At 40.5% G+C, this 27,993-nt stretch overlaps 2 protein-coding genes across 5 annotated transcripts in view; one reads left to right on the top strand and one right to left on the bottom strand.

Annotated features, from left to right (window-relative positions):
• Positions 1–21: 21 nt before the first annotated feature.
• Positions 22–6,395, bottom strand: rbck1 (RanBP-type and C3HC4-type zinc finger containing 1). 4 transcript variants are annotated; one of them, XM_071493399.1, is made up of 14 exons: positions 6,237–6,395; positions 6,111–6,158; positions 5,594–5,738; positions 5,179–5,275; positions 4,633–4,831; positions 4,363–4,514; positions 4,059–4,232; positions 3,123–3,283; positions 2,905–3,001; positions 2,206–2,385; positions 2,023–2,121; positions 1,370–1,513; positions 1,150–1,231; positions 22–982 (listed from the first exon to the last, which is right to left on the bottom strand). In XM_071493399.1, exons 2-13 carry the CDS (start codon positions 6,148–6,150, stop codon positions 1,151–1,153), a joined length of 1,569 nt encoding a protein of 522 aa, XP_071349500.1. In that variant the 5' UTR covers positions 6,151–6,158; positions 6,237–6,395; the 3' UTR covers positions 22–982; position 1,150. The 4 variants fall into 4 exon arrangements, with proteins under 4 accessions (XP_071349500.1, XP_071349499.1, XP_071349498.1 ...); XM_071493398.1 differs by having other exon boundaries at positions 6,111–6,383; XM_071493397.1 differs by having other exon boundaries at positions 22–1,231; positions 6,237–6,383.
• Positions 6,396–7,164: 769 nt separating this feature from the next.
• necab3 (N-terminal EF-hand calcium binding protein 3) overlaps positions 7,165–27,993 on the top strand; it is a 36,080-nt gene continuing 15,251 nt past the window's right edge. The window contains exons 1-6 of the mRNA XM_071493401.1: positions 7,165–7,489; positions 13,330–13,354; positions 22,047–22,155; positions 23,956–23,981; positions 25,603–25,700; positions 27,196–27,332. Of these exons, the coding sequence (XP_071349502.1) occupies positions 7,358–7,489; positions 13,330–13,354; positions 22,047–22,155; positions 23,956–23,981; positions 25,603–25,700; positions 27,196–27,332 (527 nt within the window). The 5' untranslated portion in view covers positions 7,165–7,357. The remainder of the gene's footprint in view (positions 7,490–13,329; positions 13,355–22,046; positions 22,156–23,955; positions 23,982–25,602; positions 25,701–27,195; positions 27,333–27,993) is intronic.

The following is a 27,993-nucleotide window of genomic DNA, read 5'->3' as shown; positions in this document are numbered from 1 at the left end:
CTAATTGCGAAACCCAACAAACACAATATAAAACAAAATATATTCTATATATTATAGTACATTGGTTATTGTAAATCTTGATGAATTAACACATGAGAACTACAGATAAAGAACTGAACACCTGACAAAAAAAAACCCAGCATCATTATTTGTCCAGCTTTCCATGTTTTAAACCTGATACTTCAAAGTCATTAATTGCATCTGAGCAGCTTGTTTTGCATTAAGTACAAATTCATTCAACGTAAACACTTAACACAACATCCCACACCGCAGTCTGTTTAGTCGACTGAGACAAGATCCATTGCTTACAATTCCCATTACAATCAATCATTTTCATTACCAGCTGTTACACTGACATTATATTGGTTACAACTTCATAAATACACCGGTTTAGTCAGGGAGACATCACTTTTAGGCTCAAGTAATTACAACAATGATTTGTTAGTTATTCTGGGTGTTTTATAGACTAAATGATGAGTTGTATGAAAAAAAGCACAATAAATTATTCATGAATGATCATTGTGGTTAGTTGTAGTAAATTAGTTGAGGCTTTATTTTCCCACAGGAAAATTCCTTATTTACGGACTTGTCAGCTATGGAGAGACATTTGTATATACTGAATGTGCCTTTTCTCACATTTCTGTCTGGAAAGATTTAAAAATTATATTATGACATGCTTGCCGAATCAAAGTTTTGAGCTGAAGCCAAACTTGGGTAAAAACAATATCATGGTTGAATAGTAATGAAAGCAGTAGCCAGAGGTCAAAATGCAGATCAAGCACTGATGCATTACAAAAAGGTATTATCACAGCAGAAGGTCCCAGTAAAGCTTATTTTCTCACACTGATGCTTAATATCCTCAGCTGCAGAGATGTAGGAGATATAGCCGGCAGTTGCATAGCTTGTGTATAGTAACAGCACCGCTGAAGAAAGGGGTGCCTCGACAGCAGGACGACCACTGCACTGTCCTATCAGTGAGTCACTGAAATCAGGACTGAAAGTCAGTTAAATACATCAAAAGAGCACATGAACGCAGCCAGCATTAAACCAGGGGCCTGAGCATCAGCTGAGGTCTACATTTCCTCAAACAGTACACAGTGCATTTGCTTGCAACCCTATGTTATGGTATGTGTTCATTAGTGTGCTTGCCTCAGTGGCAGTTCTGGCAGTTAGGATGACAAGGCTGATTATTGACTCGACATCTACAACCACCTGATATGTCACCATTGCCCTGTAAAAAAAAAAAAAAAGGAAAGAAAAAGGAAAAGTAAGTCAGATGCACATGTGACTTTCCACAAGACTGAACCAACACTGTGTGAAAATGAGTATCTAGCCCTCTGTGTGTGTGTGTGTGTGTGTGTGTGTTTACATTTGGTCCCCAGCGAGCTTGTTTGGTGACCCAGCAGATTTCTGTCTTGCACATCAAACAGCAGATCCAATCACAGCCATCCTTTTTCTGGACGATGATGTCACACCGTGGACATTTCATGGCCTCCCCGTTCTGCAGCAGGCTCTGCAGTGAAACACAGTGAAAAAGTGTACAATGTAAAAGTTGCAACATTAAACAGTTATGAGTTAAGAAGTCAAAGCCTGAGGTGCTGCTGGTGCAACACACATGGATATTGAAATATTGAATATTTGTCTAACCTATTCAAAGTCAGAAACTGTCTCGAAAGCATTTTTGCAGTTCAACTTCATATGAAAGAGATTCAAGTTAAAGAAAACAGACACTCCATCAACCTTCCTGTTGAGGTTTGTGGTGCACATCTCATATTATTATTATTCATGATTATGGAATATTTACTGGCTGTTAGACAAGATAAAAATAAAGAAAAGCTCTAAGCTGTCACTTTTTCAAAGTAAAATACTACCTTCAGAAGTTCAGTTATATTGCTGCACAGGAAGTGGTGCAAAAACGCGATTGTTACTGTTCTGAATATGTTTCTCAGTCCATGCTGATCTGCGGGCACCAGGGAGCACGTGCCTGTTTATTGTCTCATGCTATGGTACTGGTTGACCCACCTCTAGCATCTGCTTAGTCTGCTGAGCCGCCTGGTCGTTCTCTGCTCGGATGCGCAGGTCATCCTGGTAGTCCTTACAATTCATGTCCTTATGGATGGCCTGAAAACATCCACACAGCATCTCTTATTTTTGTGTCGAAAGAAAAGCTTTGCTCGGTCAGTGTAATACATGTACGAAAGCTACCCTGCAGAGGATGCAGTTGGTCTCGTTGCAGAGTTCACAGTGGAACTCATTGACTTCGTCCTCGTAGACGCACCACCCTCGACAGTTGGGAGTCTGACAGTGGAAGCTGTGCTCTGCGCGGCTTTCTGCGATGCTCAGGCGCAACTCCAGAAACCGCTGGTGCTCGTCCTCTGTGAGAAGCTGCGTCATACAGTTAACAGTAACAGAAAGACAGAGTGTGAGGAAAGACGCTGCTACTTGTTAGAAGATACTTTATCTAAAGCTTAATATACTGTAAATTCATCCCCACTGTCCTGTTGCTGAACTTTTGTGACTCAGGTATTCCATACGCCGTTGTTCACCTGTCAGCACTATGAGATTTGTAATCTTTTCTTAAAAATTAGGATTACGAGTAAGCAACGTGTGTGTGCTTCTATACCATACAAGTTCTTACATTTTATAGGAGAGTTTGAAGAAGAATTTTTGATCAGCCTGACCGGTCAGATCAATCAGTTCACATCAGGTATCAAAAGCTAATGTGCTAGTTTTAATTCTAACAATTCTCTGTAATAATTGTCCACTGAAACAAGTGAAATGAAAATCTGCCCACAGTCATCATGTGGATTATTTTCTGGATGATGATTATTATTATGTGATTGTAAATCCTGTCACTTCCCATCAGCTTCTAGATTCTGAAAGTGTCTTGTCCTCCTGTCTCACCGCTTTGATTTCTCTGTCCAGTATCTTGCTGTCACACTTGTCAGGACAGGGCACCTCAGCATCTTGACTGTTCACTATTGTCCCTACTAGACACTCCCTGAACAAGGACAAACACACACGTACACACACAGAAGAAATGCATGCAGTGGACGTTTTGTAAATAATGTACACGTAGACTTATAGACAGTAGGGATAAGAAAGGCTGTTTCCTGTCTGACCTGCAGAAGGTGTGCAGACACTCTCTGAGCACAATGCCCTCTCCCGGCTCCAGGGGAGAGAAGCAGATGGGACAGTCTGTCTCTGTGGCATTGGGGATAAGGCTCTGGTCTTCGGTTTCCAACAAGTACCGGTAGTTCCTCTCGCGTTCTGCCTGCCGAGCCTTCATTACCCAGCAGGAGAAAGATACATGCACGGCACAGAGATTAGATTCTTCTTCTTTCCAGAAAATAGAAAGAGAAACAGCTAAAGACTGTTGAAATGAGCATCAGAAAAGTTTTTATAGATATGGTGTTATGTTCACTTTTCCATGCATCAAGTGTCACCTATTAGTTCTGCAGTCATCATAAATACTGCATTATAAAGAGTTTTACTCTACTGAAAATATTCTACCACACAAGAGAGCTATGCTACGCATCCAAGCCCTCTTAGATTACTTCAAGTTTCAGTAACAGATTAAAAAAAAAATATTCACAAAAATGTTTCACAGAAAAATTTTAAGAAGCTCTTAACCCTAGAACACTAACGCCGGGTGATTTTCACCCACACGATTCTTGTCATGTGATTTTTATTGTGTTGCTGCTGTCTGAGTTGCATGGGTCCTTGGGTAGCTTCAGGCTGCTCATTGATGTCATTAATGGTATGTTTGTTTCCCTCCTCCCATCTATGGTTTTTTCAAGAGGCATGCGTTCAGGTGATTTTCACCCGACTTTAGTGATGGTGTTACTAATTTTAACGTTAGTGTTCTGGGGTTAATTAGACAGCCTCTTCATAAATGTAAAGCCTTGTTGGAAAGCTGCAAACCCTGGCTTAAGCTGCACTGTGTTGCAGGTCACCACGCAATAACCATATGTTTTAATGAGCGCGAGTCAGGTCAAATTTAGGATGAAAGGGTGAAAAGGTTTCAGGAGCTCTGCTTGTCTTCATTTTATTGTTACCTGTTCATACTGCAGCATGGCCAGCGTTTCCTGCTGAATCCGGAGAACCTCCTGCTCGTCCGGCTGGTAGATATCAGGCACCTCATAATCCTCCGGCCGCTCCCCTCCACACATCTCACAGCCGGGCCGTGTTGGCTTGTTCACATATGTACACATAAAACAGGCCCAGCCCAACTGCACACACAGACACAGATATACAGTACAGCTTACAACCCCCCTGGACACACACTATGTGAGCATACTGTATTATAGGCAGACTTCAAGGGCTCAGACAGAATGTCTACCACAGAGTTTCCATTCTGACCTGAGGTTTAGGAGGCACAGCAGGTTTAGGGAGTTTAGGAGGGGGAGTGGGACGAATCTCTTGAGGCTCTGGAGGAGGAGGTGCCTTCCTGCGGCCAGCTCCACCTAGCCCTCTAGGAAAAAGTTGCAGCGACTCCATGGACTCCACGATGCCTAAGAACAGATCATCATTCCACAAAACTTCTATTTATCGATTAGTTGACTTGTTAATACCACACGTGAAATAAACTAATTTGCAGCCTTGATCTGTGTTTGTGTGTGTGTTACTGACCCTCTATGCGTTGCTGCTCCAGGTCCAGGTTGCGCTGTTGCCGCGTGAGATGAGCAGCATGGGCGGAGAGGATGAACAGGAAAGCCTGGTCTCCGCTCTTACGGACACCGTGGCTGTACAACGTCTCCTGGTCCCGGGCCAAACGCTTGCCAATGACCCAGCGCTGCAGCGTAGGGTGGAACCCAAAGTCATTGCTGATCTGTGAGGGCGAAATTAGGGATAGACAGATCATTCGACACAGCTGCAATGTAACATCTGTTCAGGGGGGAAAAAAAATTCTCACTTGTAATCATAACTTATGGTAACAGAAGGTGTGTGTGAACTGTATTTGTGCCAGTGTTCATGTACATGTATTTAAATAAAGTTGCACAAAAAAATCCGTATGTTACAGAAATTCATGTTGTGAAGAATTGCATTAGAATTATAAAACCTCTAACACAGTAACAACAGAAACGAACACCTGCTGACCTACTACAGTATGCCATGTGTTTGATAACAATACATAGGAAATAGCAATAGTAGTTGAAATTGCTGTCATATGAGTACCTTGTCTTTAAGTTCTGCAATGGTCATACCAGTAGAAACCACAACAGTCACTGGGATGTAGTTATCTGACTGAGCATCCTCCACCCCAACCTTCAACCTACAGAACAGAAAACAACACAACCTGTCAGTCTTGCGTTATTGTTGTCCTGATTGCAAAACAGCATCAAATGTAACCGCACACGGAGGCACAGACAATGCCTGCGCACACTTTTGTTATTCACTATACTTGACTTCGTTCCCCAAAACCCCCTATACATAATCCCAATTCAAAAAAATAAACACTTCAAAAGAGGGAAACACTTCCACACAAGCGACAATGTTCATAGCTTTCTGTCATGGAAACATCGGGGCCACAGTGAGGAAGTCAAGTCAAGTCACACACACAACCACATGCCAACACAAGGTAGTGGTCCACCTTATGGAGTCCTGAGGGTAGGCCTGGCTGCTGACGCTGACAGACACTGGGACAGAGAGTTGTGACAGCCTCTGGCACAGTTTAACAGCCTCCTCACTGTCCCCACTGCTGAGGGCTTCACCCAGAGAGAGGGCGAGTTCCTCCGCTGCAAAGGGACCAAGGGAAAAGATCATTTCACGACGTCACTTATTATCAACACACTTCTTTTCTTACATCGTCCACAGTTTTCTCTCTGTACCTTCCTCACACACACATGTAAAAAAAAGTTTGTCCCGTCTGACTTAAGTTTAAGTTAAGTAAAACTTACTATTCGCAGGTTGTTTATGACTAATCAAAGGAATGGACATTGAATTGTGACTATGCCCACACACTCTTATAGCAGAGATCAATAATAAAAAGCGACACATGCATTAAACATATACACAGAGTGGGTGAAATAGGTGGTCTCATATGAGGAGTGAAACCAGATTAAATCGGTTCCCTCAAAACAAAATCGAAACTAGGCTGAGCCGCTCACCCTCCTTCAGAGCGACTCCCGGTGCAGCTTCGGACGCCATGATCGCACCTGAAACGACAGGTAACACAGCATGTGTCGCAGCGGTGACAGAAACCCAGCTGTCCGCCAGACTCGAAGGTTTGATACCTGAGCGTCTGCGCTGCCACGCGTCCAACTGTCACGATAAAAGGTCCTGGACGGGCCCAGCTGTGGGTGGGGGGGGGGGCAGACGACAGCCTGCTGGAGACTAAACTACGTGTGTCCTTCTTCTTCTTCTTCTTCTTCTTCTTTTCTGAAGCGAGAAGTCTCCGAAGCCACTGACGCGGACACAAAACAGCTGGAATCGAAAGTGAAACTGACTGAAGTTCAGGAAGAGAGATGATTGAAAGCGTCCCTCCGCCCCGCCCCTCCGCCTTCCTCCTGAAAGGTTTACAGTTTTAAAAGACACAATTCAAAAACAACACCAGTGAAATATTTCATTCAACTCTCTCAACTGCGCACATTGTCGTTTTCTTTTTCCTTTTTTTTTTAATTCAAGGCAGGTCATTGTAATCAGTCCAGCACCGACCTACTTCAGTCTAATAATAACAACATCAAACTTCATGAAATGCAATAATAATAATAATGATGATGATAGTAATAATAAATAATAATGAAATAAAAAGGAATATAGTCATAATAGTGATTTGCAACATCCAGCAGAGGGCGGTGTTTGTCTAAAGTTGGCTCTTACTGTTTGTAAGTCTCAGATTTTACAATGTGAAACTTTACATTGAGTTTGAAATAAAATAATAATAATAATAATAATAATAATAATAATAAAACAGACTGGCTGTATATTTGACCTTAACTCTAAGAGAATAAACTGTATTTTCAATAGTGTAAATCACTTATAATTTTGATTACAAAGTGAGTATGGCATATAGATAAAGGATTTTTTAGGATTCGTGCATGAATAAAAGTAGCTGATAAATAAAAGAGGCTGTGAATGAGGCTTTAAATCCCGCTCTGCTCAACACTGTGATCCAGATGCACGGCGCAGATCAACGAGCCAATCACAGCGGCTCCGGCAGGAGGGGCTGGCCGCTCTGCTCAGCAGCAGCAGCGGCGCCACAAAGTTGCAGAGCGTCTCCGAGCCCCCGCCTGCTCTGCTGTAGCTTTTCACACCTGCCACCTGCTCCTCCTCCTCTTCTCCTCCACACACCAGCCTTCACTTCAACAGTTTGAGCGATCTGTACCAATCAAGGTGTGTCTCGACGCGTTGAAAGATGCTGGCTTGCACGGAGATGATCACTATGTGCCTGCAGTCGGCCAAACAGAAGCATCTTCGGGCTCAGCAGCAGCAGCAGCAGCAGCCGCCGCTCCACATCGCCGGGCAAGGGCTTACTATCTTTCATGATGTGAGTGGATCGACTCTCTTACTCGTGTATCGCCGTGAAAAAGTGCTGTTTGTGTTTGTGCTCTTGCTGTTCATGTTAATCGTCTTATAGAAGCATTTTCAGTGTGTTGTGACATGAACAGCAAAAGTCACAATACATCAAAACTGTACGAAATCATAAAGGATGAGAAATGTGAGAGTGACCTACAGTTTATAGTGTCTTTTTTTTTCTTGATTCTCTGTAGTAAATTCCATCAAGGTGTTGTTTTGTCTAATTTTATTCTTCTGCATTTCCCCATCACACACCTAAAGATGACAGTGTGTGTGTGTGTGCGTGTGTCAGAGCAAAGTGGGAGGTGCTGCAGCTGCTGCCTCTGCATGATAAATTAAGCTCTCACAGTCAGACAGTTTTAGGGGCTGCTGGGGGGGTCCTCCTCTTTTTGTTGGGCATGCAAGAGCACTAGAAACACAAAACACACACAGACACACACTCACAAATCTTTGTGTGTGTGTTTGTGTGTGTGTGCGTGTGTCAAATCAAGAGAATTAAATGATTTAGGGTGGTGTCATGTTTTTTGTTTTTTTCATACCACTGATTTTTGAGTGTTTGACTTATCTATCTCCCAGACACACATAATTACACACAAACATGCACCTACCCCAACTGGAGCTTAAACCAATAACGCCCGCTGCGTGATTAACCTACAACACTGCAGCAGAGACTATCCATCAATAGGGTAATTATCCATCCATCACACACTGTCTTGTCCTGGGTTAGTAGGCCAACGATTTGTCCAAATCTGAGCTCTTACTAACTGACAGCTTTCCCTCTGCTCTGTCACTAATGTAGTGCACAGACAGCCTCGTCTAAATAGGGACACATTACTTGCATTTTGCAGAAAATGTCACTTTATTGGTGCTAACACTGTCCCTGAATGGATTACAGCACCAGAGAGCCTCTGCAATTAGTCCTCAACCTTGAGTTTTTGTGTTGCCAGAGTGTAGGCAGACCAAGAGAAACACTCTGTTCGATGGTTCCCAGCTCAGGAATATGATTATGTTTAAATTGTCTAAACAGCCTGTACAGGAGATAATGGTGTTAAGAAATACTTAATACTCTGAAGCCAGACAAGGGCATGCTGTCTTGGTTTTGATTACCATACTTGTCTGTTCATTGCCTCATTTTTACCACATTCATTCCTCCTTTTTACCACATTCATTCCTCCTTTTTTGTCTCTCCACTTGGGTTTGGTAAAGGCGAGACATTTTTCAGACATTGCAGACATTGTTCAACTATTCCCCGAGGACAGCTGACAGATTTTGATTTGAGAAATCTAATTTCGCATTTAAGGCAGGCAGAGAGCTGTCTTAGGATGCTGTGGCGTTTTCCCACTGTCCCCACGGTGCTAAGCTGGCTGAATAAAGTCGGCCGGTCACATAGTAAGCCTAAAAAGGAGCATGAATATTTTGTGCGCCTGGAGAGAAAGTTGTAAAGCAGATCAATGATGATTGATTTTCAGAGATAATGCCAGTGGATGAACTTTATTATTGCAGGGGTACACATTGATTTTCAATAGTGTACTGGAGATAAAACACACACACACACACACACACAGTAGGAGTAAAATGAGAAGTAGAATGGGGATGTTAATTAATATAAAGTATCTTAATTCTTTGAAAGAACGCCTCCCAGTTGTACATGCAACAGATATTCCTCCATGACAGGAATATCAGGACATCAGATATAGCTCTATACTGAGTCCTTCTTACATGGTGATGAGCCAGTAAGTAATGTTAGAGATTAGGGCTGCCTGATATGCAAAAAAAAAAAAAAAAAAATCTTATTTGCAATTATTTTGGCACATATTTGGATTCTGATACCCAATACAATTTCAGTCGGAATGATAATTTTTGCATTTCATTTTCACTGACAAAAAAAAAAGATGATGATATGATTTTTGTTGGGGCTTGAACCAAACAAGCATTTTCCCTCATGTCTGGAGAATATGACTTGTAGGCCAGGGCGTCTCTGTAGCACCACAACGCTTATGGTGCTAACAATTCTTAACAATGTTGTGAGGGATTTTACCTTTATCCGAAAAATGGCAGCTACTGCGATTTGGACACTGCGCTTGGCCATATTGCGATTTTGACTATATTTCAATTAATTGTGCAGCCGTATTAGAGGTGTAGAGATTGTAACAACTCATGATTCCAGGGTAAGAGACAAAGCAGTGCCTGTCCCGTTCAAAGGCCAAGGACAATAAATGATGCCGGTGATGATCGTAGGAGGTGGTTTTATCATCCACATTGTTGGCTGCTTTTTTTAATTGTCTTTTTTTTTGTGTATCCAGTGGCTCTGGTTTCTGAGGCTTGCTTGATTCCCACCACTTTCTCTGATTTTCTCTTTCTGATTGTCTCTCTCTCTCTCTCTCTCTCTCTCTCTCTCTCTCTCTCTCTCTCTCTCTCTCTCTCTCTCTCTCTCTCTCGCATCTCTGTCCTCCCTCTTCTGGTCTTCATCTTTTGCTGCTCTTGAACTGGAGGAGAAAGATGCATGTAAAGGCATGTAGGGTAACAGAAAGAAAAAAAAATGTAAGAAAAACTGGAAAATATAAATTTCAGTCAATATGACACATACAATATGCTCAACAGAATATGGTCAGTAGCTCCAGTTTTCCCTAAAAACAACCAAAAAAACCCCCAAAAACCAGTGTGTCAGCACAGCCTGAGAGGACCCACTGTCTTTTCACACCTGCCACCATGACATCAGAACAGCAGCGCTCTGGGAAGCAGGTCTGACCTTTTCTGGGCTTGCTGTAAATGATGCATTATCATCTCCTGACACTGGAGAGCCCAAAGTCACACCCAAACAACAAACAAGTTTAACTGTACAGTACCTGGTTTAAACACTGCTTAGATGGTTTATGGTTCCAAAGGGGGAAAAGAAAAGACAGCTGACTGAGAAGGAAAAATGAGATTTACTATACAATATGCAGGAGCTTAAAGTAGACAGAAAATTTATTTCAGATTCATGTATTAAACACTAAGGAAGGTTCATAATGTCCTGTTATTAAAAGCATTTTACTTTAAACAAATAACACAGACAGCAATTTGCAGCTTCACAGTCACCTTCAAGTCTAGACAGATGAATCAGAAAAGGGGCAACGAGTGTGTTGTGAAGTGGTTTGAAATGACCTGGCTCTTGTTATTAGTCAGGATTGAGGCTGTAGAGACACAGGGGTTGACAAATGAAGGCTAGAAGTGCGGAAGTGCAGACTTTGAGGTTGTTGGCCAAAGAAAAATGAAAGTGAGGTGCAGGTTCGGCTGCTATTATTAACGTGTAGGTCAAAATTGACGAGCACATCATTCCTGACCTCTGCCTGACAATGGAAACAACGGACTGAGGGGGTGGAATAGAATCAATAGAATAGAAGTACAGCATCTTTGTAAAACCTATGATGAAGTTAGATTTATCCATGCAGGAGCTGTATTTTGTGCCACTGGCTTATAATTGGGCTGCATACAAGAGGAGGTGCTTAAAACAAAGTACAGTGCCATATGTGAACTGCACAAAATTTGAATTTTTCACGGTCATGTGAATATGTAAATTTGTAATTTCTGTAATTTAAATTGCAGGACATAGGTTAAACTGAAAGTGCAGTGGTTTATACAGTAATTCTAGTTTCAGATTCAATCTGATAAGTTAAAAAGCGGTCAGCTTATTGGAACATAGCGATTTTCCCATCCTCTTATTTTGACAAAGATTTATAATGGAGTGTATTTTCCCCTTGCACAGTCCAATTATCTAAACCACATGAAAACAAAGTGATTATTAAAACTGTCCCCCAAACTATCCATTGTAAACATCTATTTGATTTACAAGAGCCACTTCAAACTACTTCAGCTTTGTCCACTGTACTTTAGTTGAGTGTGCATTAACAATTCAATAGATGTTTACGGTATAATGGGCATTTTGGGGGCTCTAATCTTTATCTTCACTGCAGATAAGTAGTTTGGACATTATGGTTACACTGGGGACTGTTTAAAACCTGTCAGATCGTTTGTGCAGTCACCCAGTGCAGTCTGTTGTCCTCAGATCCTGCCTCGTCCTTAGATCTCAGAATTTATGCTGTATAGTGAAGCCAAGAACAATTTCCATTTTGTGGACAATAAAGTTCCTTATAAACTGAGAAAAACCCAGGCTATAACAGTCTGGAATTCTCCTCTATTGACCAGAAGGCAGATCCTGTTCTCAAGGCTGCCAGCAGCTGACTAACACCTTCTATTATGGTCAGCCATAAGCCATATTATGGCCTTGTGTCTTCTTCATATCAGACAACAAATGGCTTTTTTTCCCAGTCATAATCACTCATTTATTACCTAGCTGTGCATATTTAAAACTCTATTAAAAATAGGCTTTTTATTATCCATGACAATTACTACAACAATCCCTGCCAGCCCCTGACACACTCAGTTTCTCATCAGCAAGAAAGAACAGATTCTTGAAAACATGTTTTGGCTATGTGCAAATGTCAGCCATTCCTCCATTCATGTTCCTCATTTTTCAGGGATTCAGATTTTGTATTTTTTTTGCATTATGCATAACTGCATATGTACAATTTTACCTGTGCCATGTGAAAAGAGATTTGTCAAGCTGTTTTTTGTTTTTCTGTTTGCTTTTGTTGTAACTGAGTGTTGTGATGTTTTTTGAGTTAGTAGCTTTGTTTTTATTATGTGGCCATTTCTCCTGTGTTCATTCAGAAATATCCTCATCATAGTTGCTATTATAAAAAAATACACCTGACTCTGGTATCACAGTCTCTCTTGCACATCATAAACCATCTCATAGCGCACCAGAACCGCCCAGTGGGAATAGACTAAAAGGAGTGAGAACAAATATGATTGTTCAGTGTTGCCTGAATACATGAGTCGACAAAATAAGCAAAAGCAAAACACCAAACATGTAATTAATAACACTAATGATGGCTTTTTAAAATTTGAAATGTACCATTAGCTAGAGACAGCACATATAACAGCATGGCCCAGTACATGTGATTCAGTCCTTGTTAGTGTCAGTTGAACCTGTGCTCTCCCTTATCTGACACAATGAAATGTTTGCGGTGAAAATGGTCCACTGAATCACATGTGGGTGAAAGCTGGGCAGGGACTTGTTGTAGCTACTGGCCAGTCAACGCACTTAGCTGCAACTGGAGCTGACAGAAACAGCAGCAGCAGCAGCAGCAGCAGCGACTAGTGACTGATGCTCGGAGCTGATCTTTTAAATACACCACCACTCTGTTAGTGCTCTGGGAGATCCACTGGCTTCACACTCCTGTGGGCATCACTGATGAATCCTCAGCTTGTGGCTGTTACTCACCTGTTGATTGTTTGTTTGGATCATAATTATTTATTACCAGGGCAACAGTTACTCTTACATATTAAACTATACAGTATAATCAACAAACGTTGAATTCATTTGCACATCCACGTTTTTCCAGCAGATATTGTGACTAAGGCACCTGCAAGATAATAACTATTGGCCTTTCACTGATTCTGAAATTACCGTTTACTTCAGAAGAGATAAACCTGTTTTCAAACTGACACATACTACTAACTGCTATTCAACCTAACATGAGTCACACATTCAGAGAATAACAGTGTTCGTCAGTGTCCTTGTTCATATGACTGGTCTGTTCAGTGCAGCAGAGCAAACTAACCTTGTACAACAGACGTTAACAATCCTATTGTGTTTTTGATGAACTGCCATGACGCTTAATAATCTGCACCTGTTTATTGCAAGAATCCCTTTTGTGATGCTTGGCTAAGTCATAACCATCTTCTCCGCCCCCCTCTTTTTTTCAGATTTTCCGCCGAGCAGACAAAAACGGTGAGTACATAACATGTCCTGTGATGAATAATTTGTCACAATGCATGCTTGTTGTTTCCCCACATTCTTTCACTTGTTATTATGCCTGAGACGATCTGGGCGGAGAAATGAGGGACGTGCATGAATGACTCTTAGAGTGAAGCTCCTTTCCTCTTCATGCTCCAACAAGTTTCTCTCTGCCCAATTAAAATGATGCTAAAATGCTGGCTTATAGCCACGAGTGGAAGAGCGTGTCACACAAAATAAAGCACCTCTCCATCAGTGGCAAAACAGATGACTGGGTGCTGTTTACAAATTAATGTGAGTCATGTTAACACAGCCTGAGCCAAGTTATTTTGTTCTGGCAGTGGGTGGGTGGGTGGGGAGGATGAGGAGGTTGGGGGGAGGGTGGGTGGTGTGTGTGTTACCTTAAAGTAGGTAAGTATGAGAAATGGCGCTACTTTTGAATAGAGCACTGTGATATCCAGGTAATCCAGGTATTCATCACAAAGTCTAATATCCCTCAGAACTGATATCGCACAGTCTGACATGGATTTTATTAAACTGTCTCGTGCAGTGTGAGATGCAGTGAGTCTGTAAGATGATTATTGATTATTGCACAGGGTTTAAGGCCCTCATGGATAATACACTTTTGTAAGCTTTGGTAATCAAACTGTGGAAGCACTGCATAGACTTAAACAGGATTTGTTACCATTAGTCTCAAATACCCCTGGATATCACACTGTTATATGCCATCGTTCTGTGATGTAAAATGCATTCTGGGAGTTGTGCCTGGATGAAATTATGTTTCTTGGTGTACCCACTTTCCTGCAAGTTGTCTCATCTAATTTTACTTGAGTGATTGTCTTGACTTTTACAACTTTGAACTAGTCCCAGGAGATGTGACAGCAGCTGTTGGTTTACAGTACGTGCTGTTGGATTAATAATAAATCTGAAAATATTCCTAAAGTGAAGAGCCATATCTCATGTAAGTGTGTGTGTGTGTGTTTGTGTGTGTGATTTTATTGCATCATTGACTAATAATGTTGAGTTCAGAAAGAAATTCTTTGTCCCTGATTCTATGAGAGTGAAATCAGTACCTGAAGTTTGTCATTGTTATTTCTCCACATCGGCGACAGCCAGAACCAGAGGGTTTATGTTTTCAGTCTGTCTGTGCGTCCTTCCAAGGGAATTTCTTTATATTTGGCACAAACATTCAGTTGGACTCACGGATGAACTGATTAGAATCTGGTGGTTAAAGGTCAAAGGTCAAGTTCACTGTGACGTCATAATGTTCTGCAAAAACACCTCTGGCCATTATTCAACACTGTAACTCAGGACGGAGACATTTTGACCATATTTCCTGCAACTTGGCTCATTGGTAGAGGCTTACAACAACAAGGCGGTAATTCTAGTTTTCGATGATTTCGACTGTTTTTCTGTCTTCACACTATTCTGCTGTAATGGCACAAAATTATTCCATGTTTGTGTGATTCATCTGTTGCATTACTTTTACCAAGACAACAAAGAAATGAAATGATGAATGAGAATGTGACACAAACTGGCTCACAGAAACATTTGTTTAGCTCCCTGAGATGTGTCCTGTACAGTGGTTTGATGGTGTAAGACTGTAGAGCTGATGGTCCAGAGAGTCCAGACAAGCACAACTCCACCAACATGTACTCTACCAAGAGCAACCAGGACAGCTGAGCAGATAAAGAGGAAGTGGTCTCAGTAGACCAACAGTAAAATCTCCTCACACAGATCCTTGTCAGTAAAGCAAATGTGACAGCAAACACAGAATAATTGAATGGGGTTGGAGGACAGAATTCTTTTAATAATAAACTGTGAGCTTAATTTTAATGATGGTTTGGTTTGAGTTTGTTTAATTGTACACCATAACACAACAATTCACTTGGAAAAAAAATACAGCATATGTAAGCATCATTATAATGGACAGATTTAACAAGTGGAAAAATTGTAATCTTAGGGAAAAAAATAGTGCCTCACACAGACTCATGCCATGATCCGGTCGCATTGCCCTATTGATTGTCCCATGTCTGCTTGATACATCACATATTTATGAAAGTAATATTTCTTTACCACTGCACATGAGATTTTAAACATCCCTGCTATAATAATAACCTCACTGCTTCTGCTGGAACTGTGACTAAGACTGTCCTGCCCAAAAAGATATTTATTCCTATCTAATTAAGATGAAATAAGGTGCCAAAGCAAATCATGAAAAAAGTGCACATTACTGGGATATTGTTGCTTCACAGGGGCTGTAATCAGTATGGCTCAAAACAGCAATTACTTCTCAACAGCTCTTAACCTTCACTATGACGAGTCTCGTATGTGATGAATAGTTCTACGGCTTCCAGCCAAATATATTCACTGTTAGACTGAGCTCAGCTGAGATGACTGTCATCACTGAACCAGCTGTGGGGGGGGTGGGGGGGGGGGGGGGGGCACAAAGAAAATATACTGTGCTCCATCCACTGGTCTTTATCTTTCAGTAATAAATACCACAGGGATTAGACTGAATGTGTAACATCAACAAAGTACAGATGAAATCTTCAGCAGCAGAGTGTGGTGAATATTAAACTACTGTTATAATATGTCTGAAACCAATAATTTTCATTACGTATATTTACTGAATAATGTAACATCTCATCTAGTATGAGTAGTAGATTTGTTAACATGCAGGCTAAGTAGCTGTTATTCATTTACAGCAGCTGTAGGACATCTTGTCTCTGTTTAAGGTGGGTCAAATGGTTATGTTAAGTTGTGAGGAGCCCGCAAATAACCATCACCCTAATTTTCCCTGTTCCCTTCTGCTTTGTGAAGCATTTAAGTGTCTTTCAGCTCATTGTTTTGGTTTTGCAGGCCATTCTGTTCTGGTTCAGCCTCACATCTGTCGTGATCATCGTTTCCAGCTGCAGCAGGCGGCTGTTGTCAGCCGCAGCACCAATTATGAGACAGTCAAACTAAGTGTAGAGCTGGTAAACACAGTGGACCATTCAGCAGCTAAAGATACACATATTTATTTAGGAGTTTGTGGAGACCAGACCAGAGCTGAAAGGGAAATGAATATTGGATTGAAGCTGGATTTAAGTTCTACTGCAAAACAAGATTTACTTAGCAGCCCTTGCCATGGTTTTCAACTGTATTACATAGTCTTTGAGGTACTGAATTTGCAGGTCAACAAATCCATCTCCATGAGAACTGAGCAAACTCACTGAAAAATATCGTGATGTGGTGGAAAGCTCTGGTAAAAGGTAGAAAAAAAAGAACCTTGAGCTGATTGTAAAAGATAAAAAAACAGCACATCTTCATGTCCCTGAAGTTTTATACTGCAAGCATATCCTGCTTTTAATGGTTTAAGACTCACTATCACCAATGAAATCCTGAGGATAATTAGCCATCTTACAGAACCCCGACTGTGACACAACGTAATTGGCAGAGTGGTCACAGATGAGCACTCTTCTTTGAAATTTCTATGTGCAGCAGCTTCAGATATAGCTACTGAAAAACTGTTGTCTTTTTAAAAATCAATATGAGACAGAAAATATTAGTCTTCCGTATCCAGATGTTCAGATATCGAACACAATTTCCAGTGTGAGAGCTGAGGAGGCCATTTCCTCTCTGTCTGCTCAGTTTTTAATGAACCTTCTTCTTGCCTGACATCTACTCCAACATGCAGGAAAAAACCAGTCAGCCTCAGACCATTAGTGAGTTGGAGAATGGTGAAGCAGTAGGTGCATGAGGTCTAAAAGAAGCATAGAGGCTTAAATTGGGATATGGAAGCTGAAAGACAGCTTATATCACAGATGTCCTCACAGATGGTCTGGTGGAACACATCCTAAGTAGAGCATCGATACTAAGAATACCAGAATCGGAAAAGGTTTGCGTATGCACTATTATAGGAGTTTACTATGAAGAAACAACACCAAACTCTCCCAGTAATGCAAGTTGCTTTTGAAGCCGTGATGCATTTGTGGGAATTTCTAAACCACTTAGGAGAAACTGCAATGGGACTAACCTTTTGAGAGATAAGAGTGCGGCCTACTTTGTGCCCTACTTTACAGGACTTCCTCACTTGCTCATTTGGTTCTTGTTTACTCTGATCCTCTGAGCACTTTGTTTAGACTATTCTGACTTTTTTTTTTTTGCTGTGAAGGAGAAACAGCCAGATTCAAGCTTTGTTTTTATCCTGGGGTTCTGAGGAATCAGTACCATGTCACCAGTCTCACACTTTCTTTAGAAACACTTTTCTCACTTTGAAAAGTGATTTTTCTGGCTCAGTATTAGTGAGCAATTTATGCATATTGCTTCTGACTCAACCTACAGTGTGATTTATAACTACTTCCTCGCTGTAATAATGACAATTTGCTGTATGAATGGTTTAACTGTGTATATTTTTGGATCAAATTAAGTCTGGGATATTACACAGTTAGCTGGTGCCTTTTTACTCAGGTGTGCTGTGAATATTCTCTGCTACATCTGTTTTCAACATGCTGGCGATTTATTGTTTTCAAATGAAACAGCTGTAAAGACAAATTGCCGCAGTGATAAATGAGTCTAGTTGGGATTTGGGTCTGGTAATGTCTGTAGTTCTTATGATTATGATGAGTTTTATGCTTTTTTTTTTTTTTGTTCTGGATCTTAGAAGTCTCTAGACATGTAGCCTCAGGGCCAACAACATCAGGTCAACAACATTTTACTTAAGTAGAGTCTAATTAATTTGTATGTTTAAGTTATTCAGCAGTAAGCTCCTTGTTTTTGTTGTCTGAAAATCTTCCACAGCTGCTGTAAAATCACATTAATTTCACATTAACTTGAAACATGAGAAGAGGGCCTCATTTGTCATATTCATAATGTATGACTAAATGTGTACTGTATGTTATGACTGTTTTTGGAGTGTATGATCTACTTGGAGATTTTAGTGTTTTCCTTATATGTCACTGGCCATGCATGAGTGATTTATTAATTTGAAGACATCCTTTGGTGTTTGGGTTGGGAATCTGTTTAATAACTGGATACTGCAGCCACTGACATTTTAATTTGAACCTTTTTGAATAAAACGTTGTGTTTTATTCAAAAAGGTTAGATAGAAGGACATAACGAGATGAGAAAATAAATGTAGTGACGCATTTTAGGGATATACAATTTAAAGTAGTGACTGCATATCAGGTTATTTGAGCATATGAGCTGCAAGGGAAAGAGGGAGTTTATGTACTTTTTAGATTACAATCCAGAACAGGTTTGGGTCAGAAAGTGCCAAAATCTTTCAGTATATACAACGCTGCAAAGTTCGGAAACTCAACTGTAAGACAACAAGTCAGTACAGAACAGTGCGACCACTATGATATATAAGTATAAGATAAATTAAGATAAATTACACAGCTGTGTAACACATTATAAATTATAAACATCACTTCAGAATGACACTTGACAGGGCAATAATGTCCCATTTGGCAAATAAGTGTTGCGTGAACGTCTTCATCCTCCCATCATCCTCACATCATTCAAGTCATAGAAAGAAATCCAAGTGATTGAAGTGAGGGTGCATAAATTTGAGTTAAGAAGAAAACCAACAGGTATGAGTCTTCAGATGACAAACACATAATCCCCCTCATCTGACGGTGCATCTTCAATTTTCCAGTGCCATCTGTCACCAGCATCTCTTAAGGACCTGTGGGAGATTAACAGCATGATTGCTGTTTGGCATTTAAAGTGTACACTTACAACTTTTGCCATTTTTTCCATCAAATATAATGCTAGACTTCTTTGGTAAGTTTACAACTTAGACTGAAGTTAAAGTGATCTATTGTGGATTTGCATACATGGCGTACATCAGATATAAAATCGCAGCTGCAGTCTAGTATTTCCAAATGTCTTTAAATGTAGAAGCAAAACCTAATATGAATCAGTTATCTGTTTATGTGGCTATAATCTATGCACACAGATCTGCATGTTCAGGATTTCTCCTAACACAGGGAGAAAAGTGATAGTTGTGCTGTGCCATGGGACACAAGCATCTGTCCACCTCTAGAACCGCTCTCCGAGCCCTGAACTCCGCCCAAGCTGAAAACTTTTTAAATTTTGTCTTTTTTGCTCTCACCACAGATGTCAATTTAGGTGATCCCCGACTGGGTTTGCATCATTAATTTTTGCAAACAACTTGTTTTGGGTGTAAACACTAATCAGTCATGGCTCCTGTTTGAAAGTGGATGTAAATGGGAAATTGGAAATTCAAAGGTCACGCAAAAGTCAAAGAAAATACAATCCTCAAAATGTACAGAGTAACCCAAATAACTTATTAGGCATCTAACAAGCAACGCAAAATCAGTTCTCTTCACCATAAACCCCTGTAATAACAGAAGAGGTAAGTCAGGCCCAGGCTTTGTGTGTGTGTGTGTTTATTGTGGTCATCCTCTTTTCATGAAGAAGACGTTTAACCCAGAACTGTCAGAGTGAATAGAAGACACTGCCAGCACTCATCATTAGTCAAACACATTATCAAGAGTGTCACTTGTGAGAATAACTGCTGCCTGTCTAGTTTGGCACTCCAAATATAGGAAGCTTTCCAAACACAACACTGAGAAGAGACAAAGACATGTGGAGGGATCTGAAGGCTCAGATGCACAAACTAATTACAGATGGCATCAAAATATAAGTAAAACTCAACAAACTAAGCAGAAAGGGTTTTAAAGATTATCATTAAAGTGTATGTATTACAAGGCAAAGAATGAAATAATGTTTATTTTTTCCCCAGGACAGTTCAATCTCTGCTCCAACATGCAGATTTTATGCTCTGAGGTACAGAAATAACATAGATTAATCTCCTGGTACAGTTCTTTGTATTTCTGACAAAAAAAGGAGACAAGGAGAAAGATATTTCTCTTTAAATCACAAAGGATGTTTTTAAGCCTTGTTATCAGTTTGCTTTCGCTCTTTAAGTGGAGAAGGAAGCAGATAGAGAATGAGAGAAGGATTAAAAGACCGTCTGAGAAACAGAGAAAGTAGGCCAAAGTGGCGTGGGCCAGGCGTCGTCTCTGACCAGAATAGGCCTATTACACATTCTGGTCAGAGGTAACGATGAGCAGTGTCAAAGAGGCTCCAGCTGAACAGATGGTCTCCAAGCTTGCCCTTGAGTTTTCATGCTGAGTCAGCCAACTGGAACTCCATGGCATATATTAAACTGCTCTCATTTTTACCTTGTCGTGTTGCAGACAGGGTCGTTATTTGGGCAGCTTAGTCAACGGGTTTATGAAGCCAAAAGTCATCCTGCACTTTGAAGGTTTAAAAGCCAGAGCCAAGAAAAAAAAAAAAAAAGAAAAGAGTGGTGATAGTTCCAGCATGTGCGCAGTAATGACATGGCTGGATTGCTTTTGTTTGTTTCAGGAGCTGTCTGACCCTCTATGGCAAAATCTGTCCATTTGCCTGATGCAACAAATACTTCACGGTCATTCTCATTTGTCCGTCTGCCCATCTCGGCTTTGTGTTGTCACTCTAATCTTTTGTTCTCTCCTTCAGTCACATAAACTGCCTGGGTAACCTACTCCCACCAATCTACTGCTGACTGCCTGCCTGAGTGTCTGTCATTTTTTAGAAATGCTCTCCACAGATACCAATCTATCTGCCGGTCTGGACTCTGATGAGGGTTAAAACATCTAGCAGTTTGTGTCTGGCAGTCCGACTGCTGACTGATCTGTGTGCTCTGTGCCAGTAGACAGACTGATGGTAGGCTCACGAAGGAGAACTTCTTCACAGATGACAACTGAGCTATTTATCTTCTGCTATTGATTTTTCTCTGCATTGTCTGTCACAACAAGCTGTGCTCGCAGTTAACCAGTCTTAGAGGGAGGAGAAAATTATAAACTGCCAAAACTATGGAACTTCATCCATTTTACAGTAATATTTAGTGGAATATTTCTGCACAGTATTTGCTGTGGTACAATTCTATTGATGAGGACTTCAGGGTTTTCATTGGCGTATTCACACAGCACATACAGCGTCACATTAAAACATGAATTTTGTTTTTGAGTGCCTGTCATCAATACCAAATCTGTGCTGAATAATTAGTTAATTGGGCAATTTAATAAGGAACCATTCTGGTGATCGATTAATTGTTTAAATCAAGAAAAAAAAAGTCAAACATCATCTGGTTCCAGTTTATTAAATGTGAGAATTTGCTGCTTTTGTATATTTTATATCATCTTAAATTGTATGTATTTAATTGTTGGGTGGACGAAACAAACATGTCACCTGTACTCAAGAGCAAGAGTAGAATGGAAAGAAAAAGCTAGAAAGGAGATGATGATGATGAAACCCAAGAAGTAATTTGCATGGTTGATGGTTCCCATCAGTTTATAAGATTAGTGTGCTGTCACACCAGAGATAGAAAGAAGGGATATAGGCACAAGCGAACTAATGATACGGTGGATCCAGATTACAGGGAATGGACTCTTTAGAGTATTATTAGCTGAAGCACATTGGTGATGGCTGCATGTGTTCTGTAAGATGCTGTTAAATAAATAAATGTTATCTCAGATATTTTAGTAATTTTCAGATTAATCTTAATTATGATCTTTAATTATGGCAAATATAATAATAATATAAAAATGTTCATCTGCTTAGCACGAAGCGCAGGGTTGTTATTGTTGCTCTGTAACAATGTCGGCCAAACACTTCCTATGTGTTTCAGATGATGGCAAGCTGTCGTTTGAAGAGTTCAACGCTTACTTTGCGGATGGGATCCTGACTACAGAGGAGCTGCAGGAGCTTTTCTACTCCATAGATGGCCGACAAAATAAGTGAGTTTTTTTATTTGAAATGGACTCTTTAAACCATCATGGTGCACAATGACTAATGTTTTGTTTGTTTTTTTTTCTACAAGTGCTTTACTAAATTGCTTCACACCAGTGTTCAACCTGTGCTTTTTACAGTCAGAAACACACATGAAAGAGACAGAACAGCAAGTGCTTCAACCTTAAAGGCGCAGCTAATGTGCTCCTCACAAGCAGGCTGAATTAATGTTTATCCCTTTCCTTTGGGCTGTGAACTACACACCAGCCACTTCAAAAACCTACTCCTTCAAAATTGCAATCCGAGAAATCAGCCTCAGGGCAGCTGCTGAAATCACTGGTCTGCACAGAAGGTTTAAGTCACTGCAGCCACAGAGGAAAAGACCATAACTCCACTGTTGTGGTTTTTTAAAATGGTTGTAATGGTTTCGTCCTTTTACTAAAGCCAGTTGTCTTTATTGTCTCTGGCAGATTAGGGATTTGTATTCACAAGACAGTTTGCAACCTTTTTCCTCTGCAAACTTGTTTACGTTGTAACAACATTGGAAGCCAGACTTTCTAACTTGGCAGTCAAACCATATGCATCAGCTCTGATGATATAGTGAATTCACTGTGACTGGTACACCATATATCACAGTTGTGCAAGAAGCAGACGGAAACACACACACACACACACACACACACACACACACACACACTCACGTACCCACACAAATGCACAGAGATGCATTGAAGTTTTTAAATTGACTTTGTACTTTTCTTTTTTTCTTTTCTGCACCTATCCAATTAGAGTGAGCATAGTGTTTGTCTGCAGGAACAACTCTGCATTTATTTTCTGATGTGTTGCCAGTTCTTCCATCGCCATGTGATAAATTGGTTTTGGACAAGCTGTTAGGCTTGGACTGGCACTCACGTGACACACTAGCCCTCAAAGACCTCTCTAACCACGCTCCAAGCCTTGAGGCAGTTGGCATGAACTGAGCTCTGATGTCTAATTAAAGGCTTTTCTTGTTCTGTTAATTGTATAATAACAGCGGTGGAAGAAAAGCAGTTCCAAAACCTGCAGAGGCTTTGTGGAATATGTTTAAAGTTACATAGCACACAGACTATTTCCTCCCAGTTGAAAATAAAAGAGAAAAGAATCATCTCTTTGGTCATTGTTATGGTAGATGTGTAAACATGTTGTCACTATCAAAATGAACATTTACAACAGCAAAGAAAATGGCTTGTTGTTGCGCACAGATGCTGTGTGAGCTTTCCTCTTAACACAAGCCATTAACCAGCTTCGCATATGGTCTGCACCTGACAGTGAAAATTACCTGTGAATGCCATTAGAGCAACAGGGGGACTTTTCATTTACTAATGGTTCTGTCTTTATCAAACTGTGATACTGAGATACATTCAGCCTCCAGTGTAATCACTTCTGCCATGACTTCTAAACAAGGGAGTACTGATTTCAATTTTTTGGAGGAAGTTAGAAAGAGCAGGCGCCCGCACAACTGCATTAACCTGCATCTTTCACCGGAAATATTCTTCATGCACGTGAAGAAAACCTAATTTTCTAAGCAGAACAAATTGTGTCAGTTTCTTTTTTTTTTTTAATGTGTGAGGTTTTAACACTGGAATCTGTGTGTGTGTGTGTGTGTGTGTGTGTGTGTGTGTGTCTTCTTCAGGCTAATGCTGTAAAACACACGGCTCAAAGCCACACTATCTCTCTAGCAGAAATTAAGAGCAGCAGAACTTTGGATTTCTTTAATTAACTTTCTCAATGCTTTGCCCATTTATCTCCTCTTGTGCTCTGCCCTGCAGTAATCTGGACACTGACAAGCTATCAGGTTGGTGGGAGAGTGCTTTGTCTGATTTAATGTGTCACGGTACATTCATTTCTGTGAAATTCCTGTCTTGGAAATTCACCAACTTCATTGTTTGCTGTCTTATCTGTGGGTCCATATTTTTAGGCGATTAGTAGCGTGGATAACATTAAAGCAAGAGTTCAGTATTTTGGGAAATACACTTGTTTGCTTTCTCGCTGAGAGGTAGGTGAGCTTATCTGTCTGAAGTTATAGCCAGGCGGTTAGCTTAGCTTAGGATAAAGACTAGAAACAGTTTTTGTTTTTAGTAAACAAACAACAAACCAATATAATTTGTTATATTTGTTAGATTTAGAGGTGCTGGTTGTCACTATTGGACAGAGCTAGGCAGCTTTTTCCTCATCTTTGTGCTAAGCTAATAAGCTAGGCTAACCAGCTGCTGGTGGTAGCTTGATATTTTGAGCGGGCATGAGAGCGGTATCATTAAACTCTCATCAAACTCATTAAGCTCTCCAAAGAAGGCAAGTGATCCAACTATTCCATTAAATTATCAAACCATTACTTAGATTTTTTTTGGTGAGAAATGTACACACTGCGTCCTACACCACCACAACACTGATTTTAATCTGTGAATATGAAAAAAGAAATAATAATATTGACCCATATTTTTTTATCATCTGAAAAATGCATGTGTGTGTCAGATGGTCTGAATAAAGCGAAGAGAAATAGGGCAGAGACCTGTAAATACCAGTAGTACCCAGAATAAAACTTCTGCATAATTTATTGAATGGGAATGGCATCTTTTTTCCATCTGACGTCAAGAGAAGTTGACTGTTCCCCACGACAGAATGTTCCTCTCGTTTCAGACTTGGTTCATTACTTTGTGTTACAGCATGATAGTGAGAAATTCATTTAGCTGACTTGAATCTAATTTGGATCTCAGTAAGAGAGGTGTAGAAGGTGCTGCTGGTCCATTAACCTTGGATGATGTTGTTGCCTGTGTGTCATATCGAGTGTACTTTCTGGTTATTGTAAAATTAGGACTTTAATTAAGAACTGAAAACTAAGTAAGATTTATGTCTTTCTCTGCTTTAATAATGTAGTATTAAAAATTGTTTCTCTGCTCAGTCTCCTACTGTAACTACTTTATTTTTCCTGTTCCCAGTTCAGTGGAACGTAAATGTTAGGAGTTTCTATATGTCATTTGGCTAAATCTGCTATCAAATTAATCGTCACGGCGTCTGTCACGACCTGTGCAGGTATGAATGAGCTCCTGTTATGACACGAAGTGATTAAAACCATGACTAACATAACACAGTGTCAGCTTCATGATGTGGTAAGCAGTGAGTGTTATTGACGCACAGACATGAGAAGATGTAATGCTTCCAATTCGACTTGTTTATAAAACTGAACATGGATATTTTTACCCATTGCTAAGATATTCTCACTGTCTTCACTGTGGTTGTCTTTTAATTGGAATCTGTCATGGCAACATGTAAAAGTTTGTCTCCGGCTTTAAGGAGTTGAAATACACCGATCAGCCACGATATTAAAACCACTTTTAATGTTGTAGCCGATAGGTGGAAACTTCTGATCGTTATGACACTGCAACAACACTGACAGATTGTTTCCTATTTCCTGTTAGATTACTTTTCTCAGCACCTGGGGGAGTATCTCAATGTCCTTTCAGCTCTGGAGAGCCTGAATGTTGCCATTTTAAAGGCAATGGATAAAACCAAAGAGGTAAGATTTCAACAGAATTCATAACAACAAATTCTAATTTTGCCTCTGAAAGTTTTGTTATGAGCAATTTAGCTTTATGCGAATTTGCCTTCATTCAGTATTCTGTATTACAAAAACTCAAACTGCTGATTGAAAACAACTAGGTGTTAAATGCACCCACGCACACAATGTCGGGTGGGGGTGGGGTGGGGGGGGGTGGGGGTGCTACAAATATGCTTAGTTTAGTGCTGATTCACAGCTATGAGAGGAAAGTGGCACGCACAGATGGAGCCAATGCTGCACCAAGTCTCCTGAAACTGATGAGTAAACAAAAGAGGAATAAAAAAACACTTCACTCAGGCTTTAAAAATGACTGACCCTAAGACTTGACTTTGAAGGAATAATCATTTTGGGAAATACGCTGTCTTGCCAAGAGCTACATGAGATGGATAGATTCCCCAGAGTTTCCCCCTGTCTGGAGTAGTTATGCTAAGCTAAGCTAACGAGCTGCTGGTGGTACCCTGATGTTTACCATACAGATATGTCTTCTCATCTAACCTTCTGTAATTGCCCTTAGGATTTACTAGATTAGTTTTAGAAGAAAAGACATGTTTTCTCTTTCATTTTTGCTACTGTAGCTTAACTTTGGGGAAACTTGTCCACTCTCTTGTCTGACCATTTATGAATATTAATTATGTAACTACTGCATAACACTACCCATGGGTTCCAGTGTGTTTAACAACAACCTCAAAGATTATTGTACAAACATTTTGCACAGCCTAACTTTCTTCTCCCAAGTCAATACCTTATTTAAATGCAGATGAAAAGATCATTTAAAATCACCGTAGGAGTTTTTCAGATAACATCCTTGAATCAGGGTATATGTAAAATTATAATAGAAAATTGTGAGAGAGGAGAGAGCAGCAATGCTTGTCAAATGAAAAGAGGAGCGGAGATGTGTCCTGAATAATTATGCATCCTGTCTTAATTAGATCACCTTGGTCCTCTGTTCTGGGACTTTTAAGCTGTCAGTGTGGTGAAATCCATAGAGGATTGTACAATCGCTAGTTCACAGCTGTTGTCTGTCACAGAGTGCTCTGGACTGCTATTCCCATGATGCATTTTCAGTAGAGGCTACTCATCATTATAAGTTGAGCCACTGCACTGGTACTTCATTAGCACATAGAGGTAGCACCACTCCTCGGAGAATTTGTAATCATGTTCGTGTTTGGGGACTCAAGCAGCAATTATGTCTGCTATTAAAGTTCTTCCACCTTGGAATTTGGATATGCCTTACTGAATAATGCATGTGTACAGATAATTAATTAGCCAATTCAACTGCAGCTGTCACACGTTTCTCAAGTGCCTGTTGTTGTTTTAGAAAGTTATCAAATCATCTCTCTTTCCACCTCTTGTCTCTGAGATGCTTTTACTTTGTTGTTGCTTCTGTTTGGTCATTCTGTGCCTTGACCTCTACTTCTTTGTGACTCTCTCTCTCTCTCTCTCTCTGTCTCAGGAGTACCAAGGTTCCAGTGTGTTGGGCCAGTTTGTCACCAGGTTCATGCTAAGAGAGACATCCAGTCAGCTGCTGTCTCTACAGAGGTCACTGCAGTGTGCCATGGAGGCTGTGGAAGAGCAGAGCAGCCCTGCCCCGTCAGTACTGCAATATGACACTGTCTGCATTGTGTGTTACTTGTGCAGGAACCTGTTATTCTATACTATGTTATGGCCGTGGGTAGTGCTCAGGCATGGTCCTGCGGGCTGACAGGAGTTCTGATTGGCTGACAGGTATCTGATGCAATCATTTATAAATAGGACCTCTGTTCACATTCATTAGTGTGATGTTCTTATAGTGCAGTAAAAAGTGTCTTAAAAAAGGGTTAACTGTGGTTAGCGATCTTACCAATCTTTCCATAACCAGAGGCAGACCAGAAAAAGTGGCCGTGGAGTTGTCATCCTTTTCACTTTATGCTCTGAAGAAGGCACAGTATCAGCTCATGGAATAAAGACTGCATGTCCATCATTTTACTTCTTAAATTTTCCACAAGTTTATTTTTTCTAGTTTTCTGCCTACAGCTTATTAAAGTATGTATTTATCAATTTTCCTATTGCTACATAGCCAGCATTAGCATTAGCAGCTGTTTTCTTACCAGTCTAGAAGAAATGTTGCGAGTTCACCATCAAGTTTAATTCCTTTACTCACCAAGAGCCGTCTCCGGTGGTGGAAAGCAACGCCAGTGTCTCTATCACGTCTTTACCTTTACTGAAGTTAGCATGCTAACCAGCTAGCCTTGTCTTGTAAACGCAACAAGCC

Source organism: Trachinotus anak, unplaced genomic scaffold, assembly GCF_046630095.1.
Source record: "Trachinotus anak isolate AG129_WGS33_773 ecotype Australia unplaced genomic scaffold, CSIRO_AGI_Tana_v1 ptg000013l, whole genome shotgun sequence".
NCBI lineage: Eukaryota > Metazoa > Chordata > Actinopteri > Carangiformes > Carangidae > Trachinotus > Trachinotus anak.
The sequence above is the reverse complement of the archived record's forward strand: the minus strand, read 5'-3'. Positions and strand labels throughout refer to the sequence as shown.

Bases quoted from the DNA above. Each gene is read 5' to 3' on its own strand.
- rbck1 (XM_071493399.1), bottom strand. From the start codon at position 6,150: ATGGCGTCCGAAGCTGCACCGGGAGTCGCTCTGAAGGAGG. The intron at 4,515-4,632 runs GTCAGTAACACA...ATCTGTTCTTAG, and splicing joins GGAGCAGCAACGCATAGAGG to GCATCGTGGAGTCCATGGAG. The intron at 4,233-4,362 runs GTCAGAATGGAA...CTGTGTGTGCAG, and splicing joins CTGTGCCTCCTAAACCTCAG to TTGGGCTGGGCCTGTTTTAT.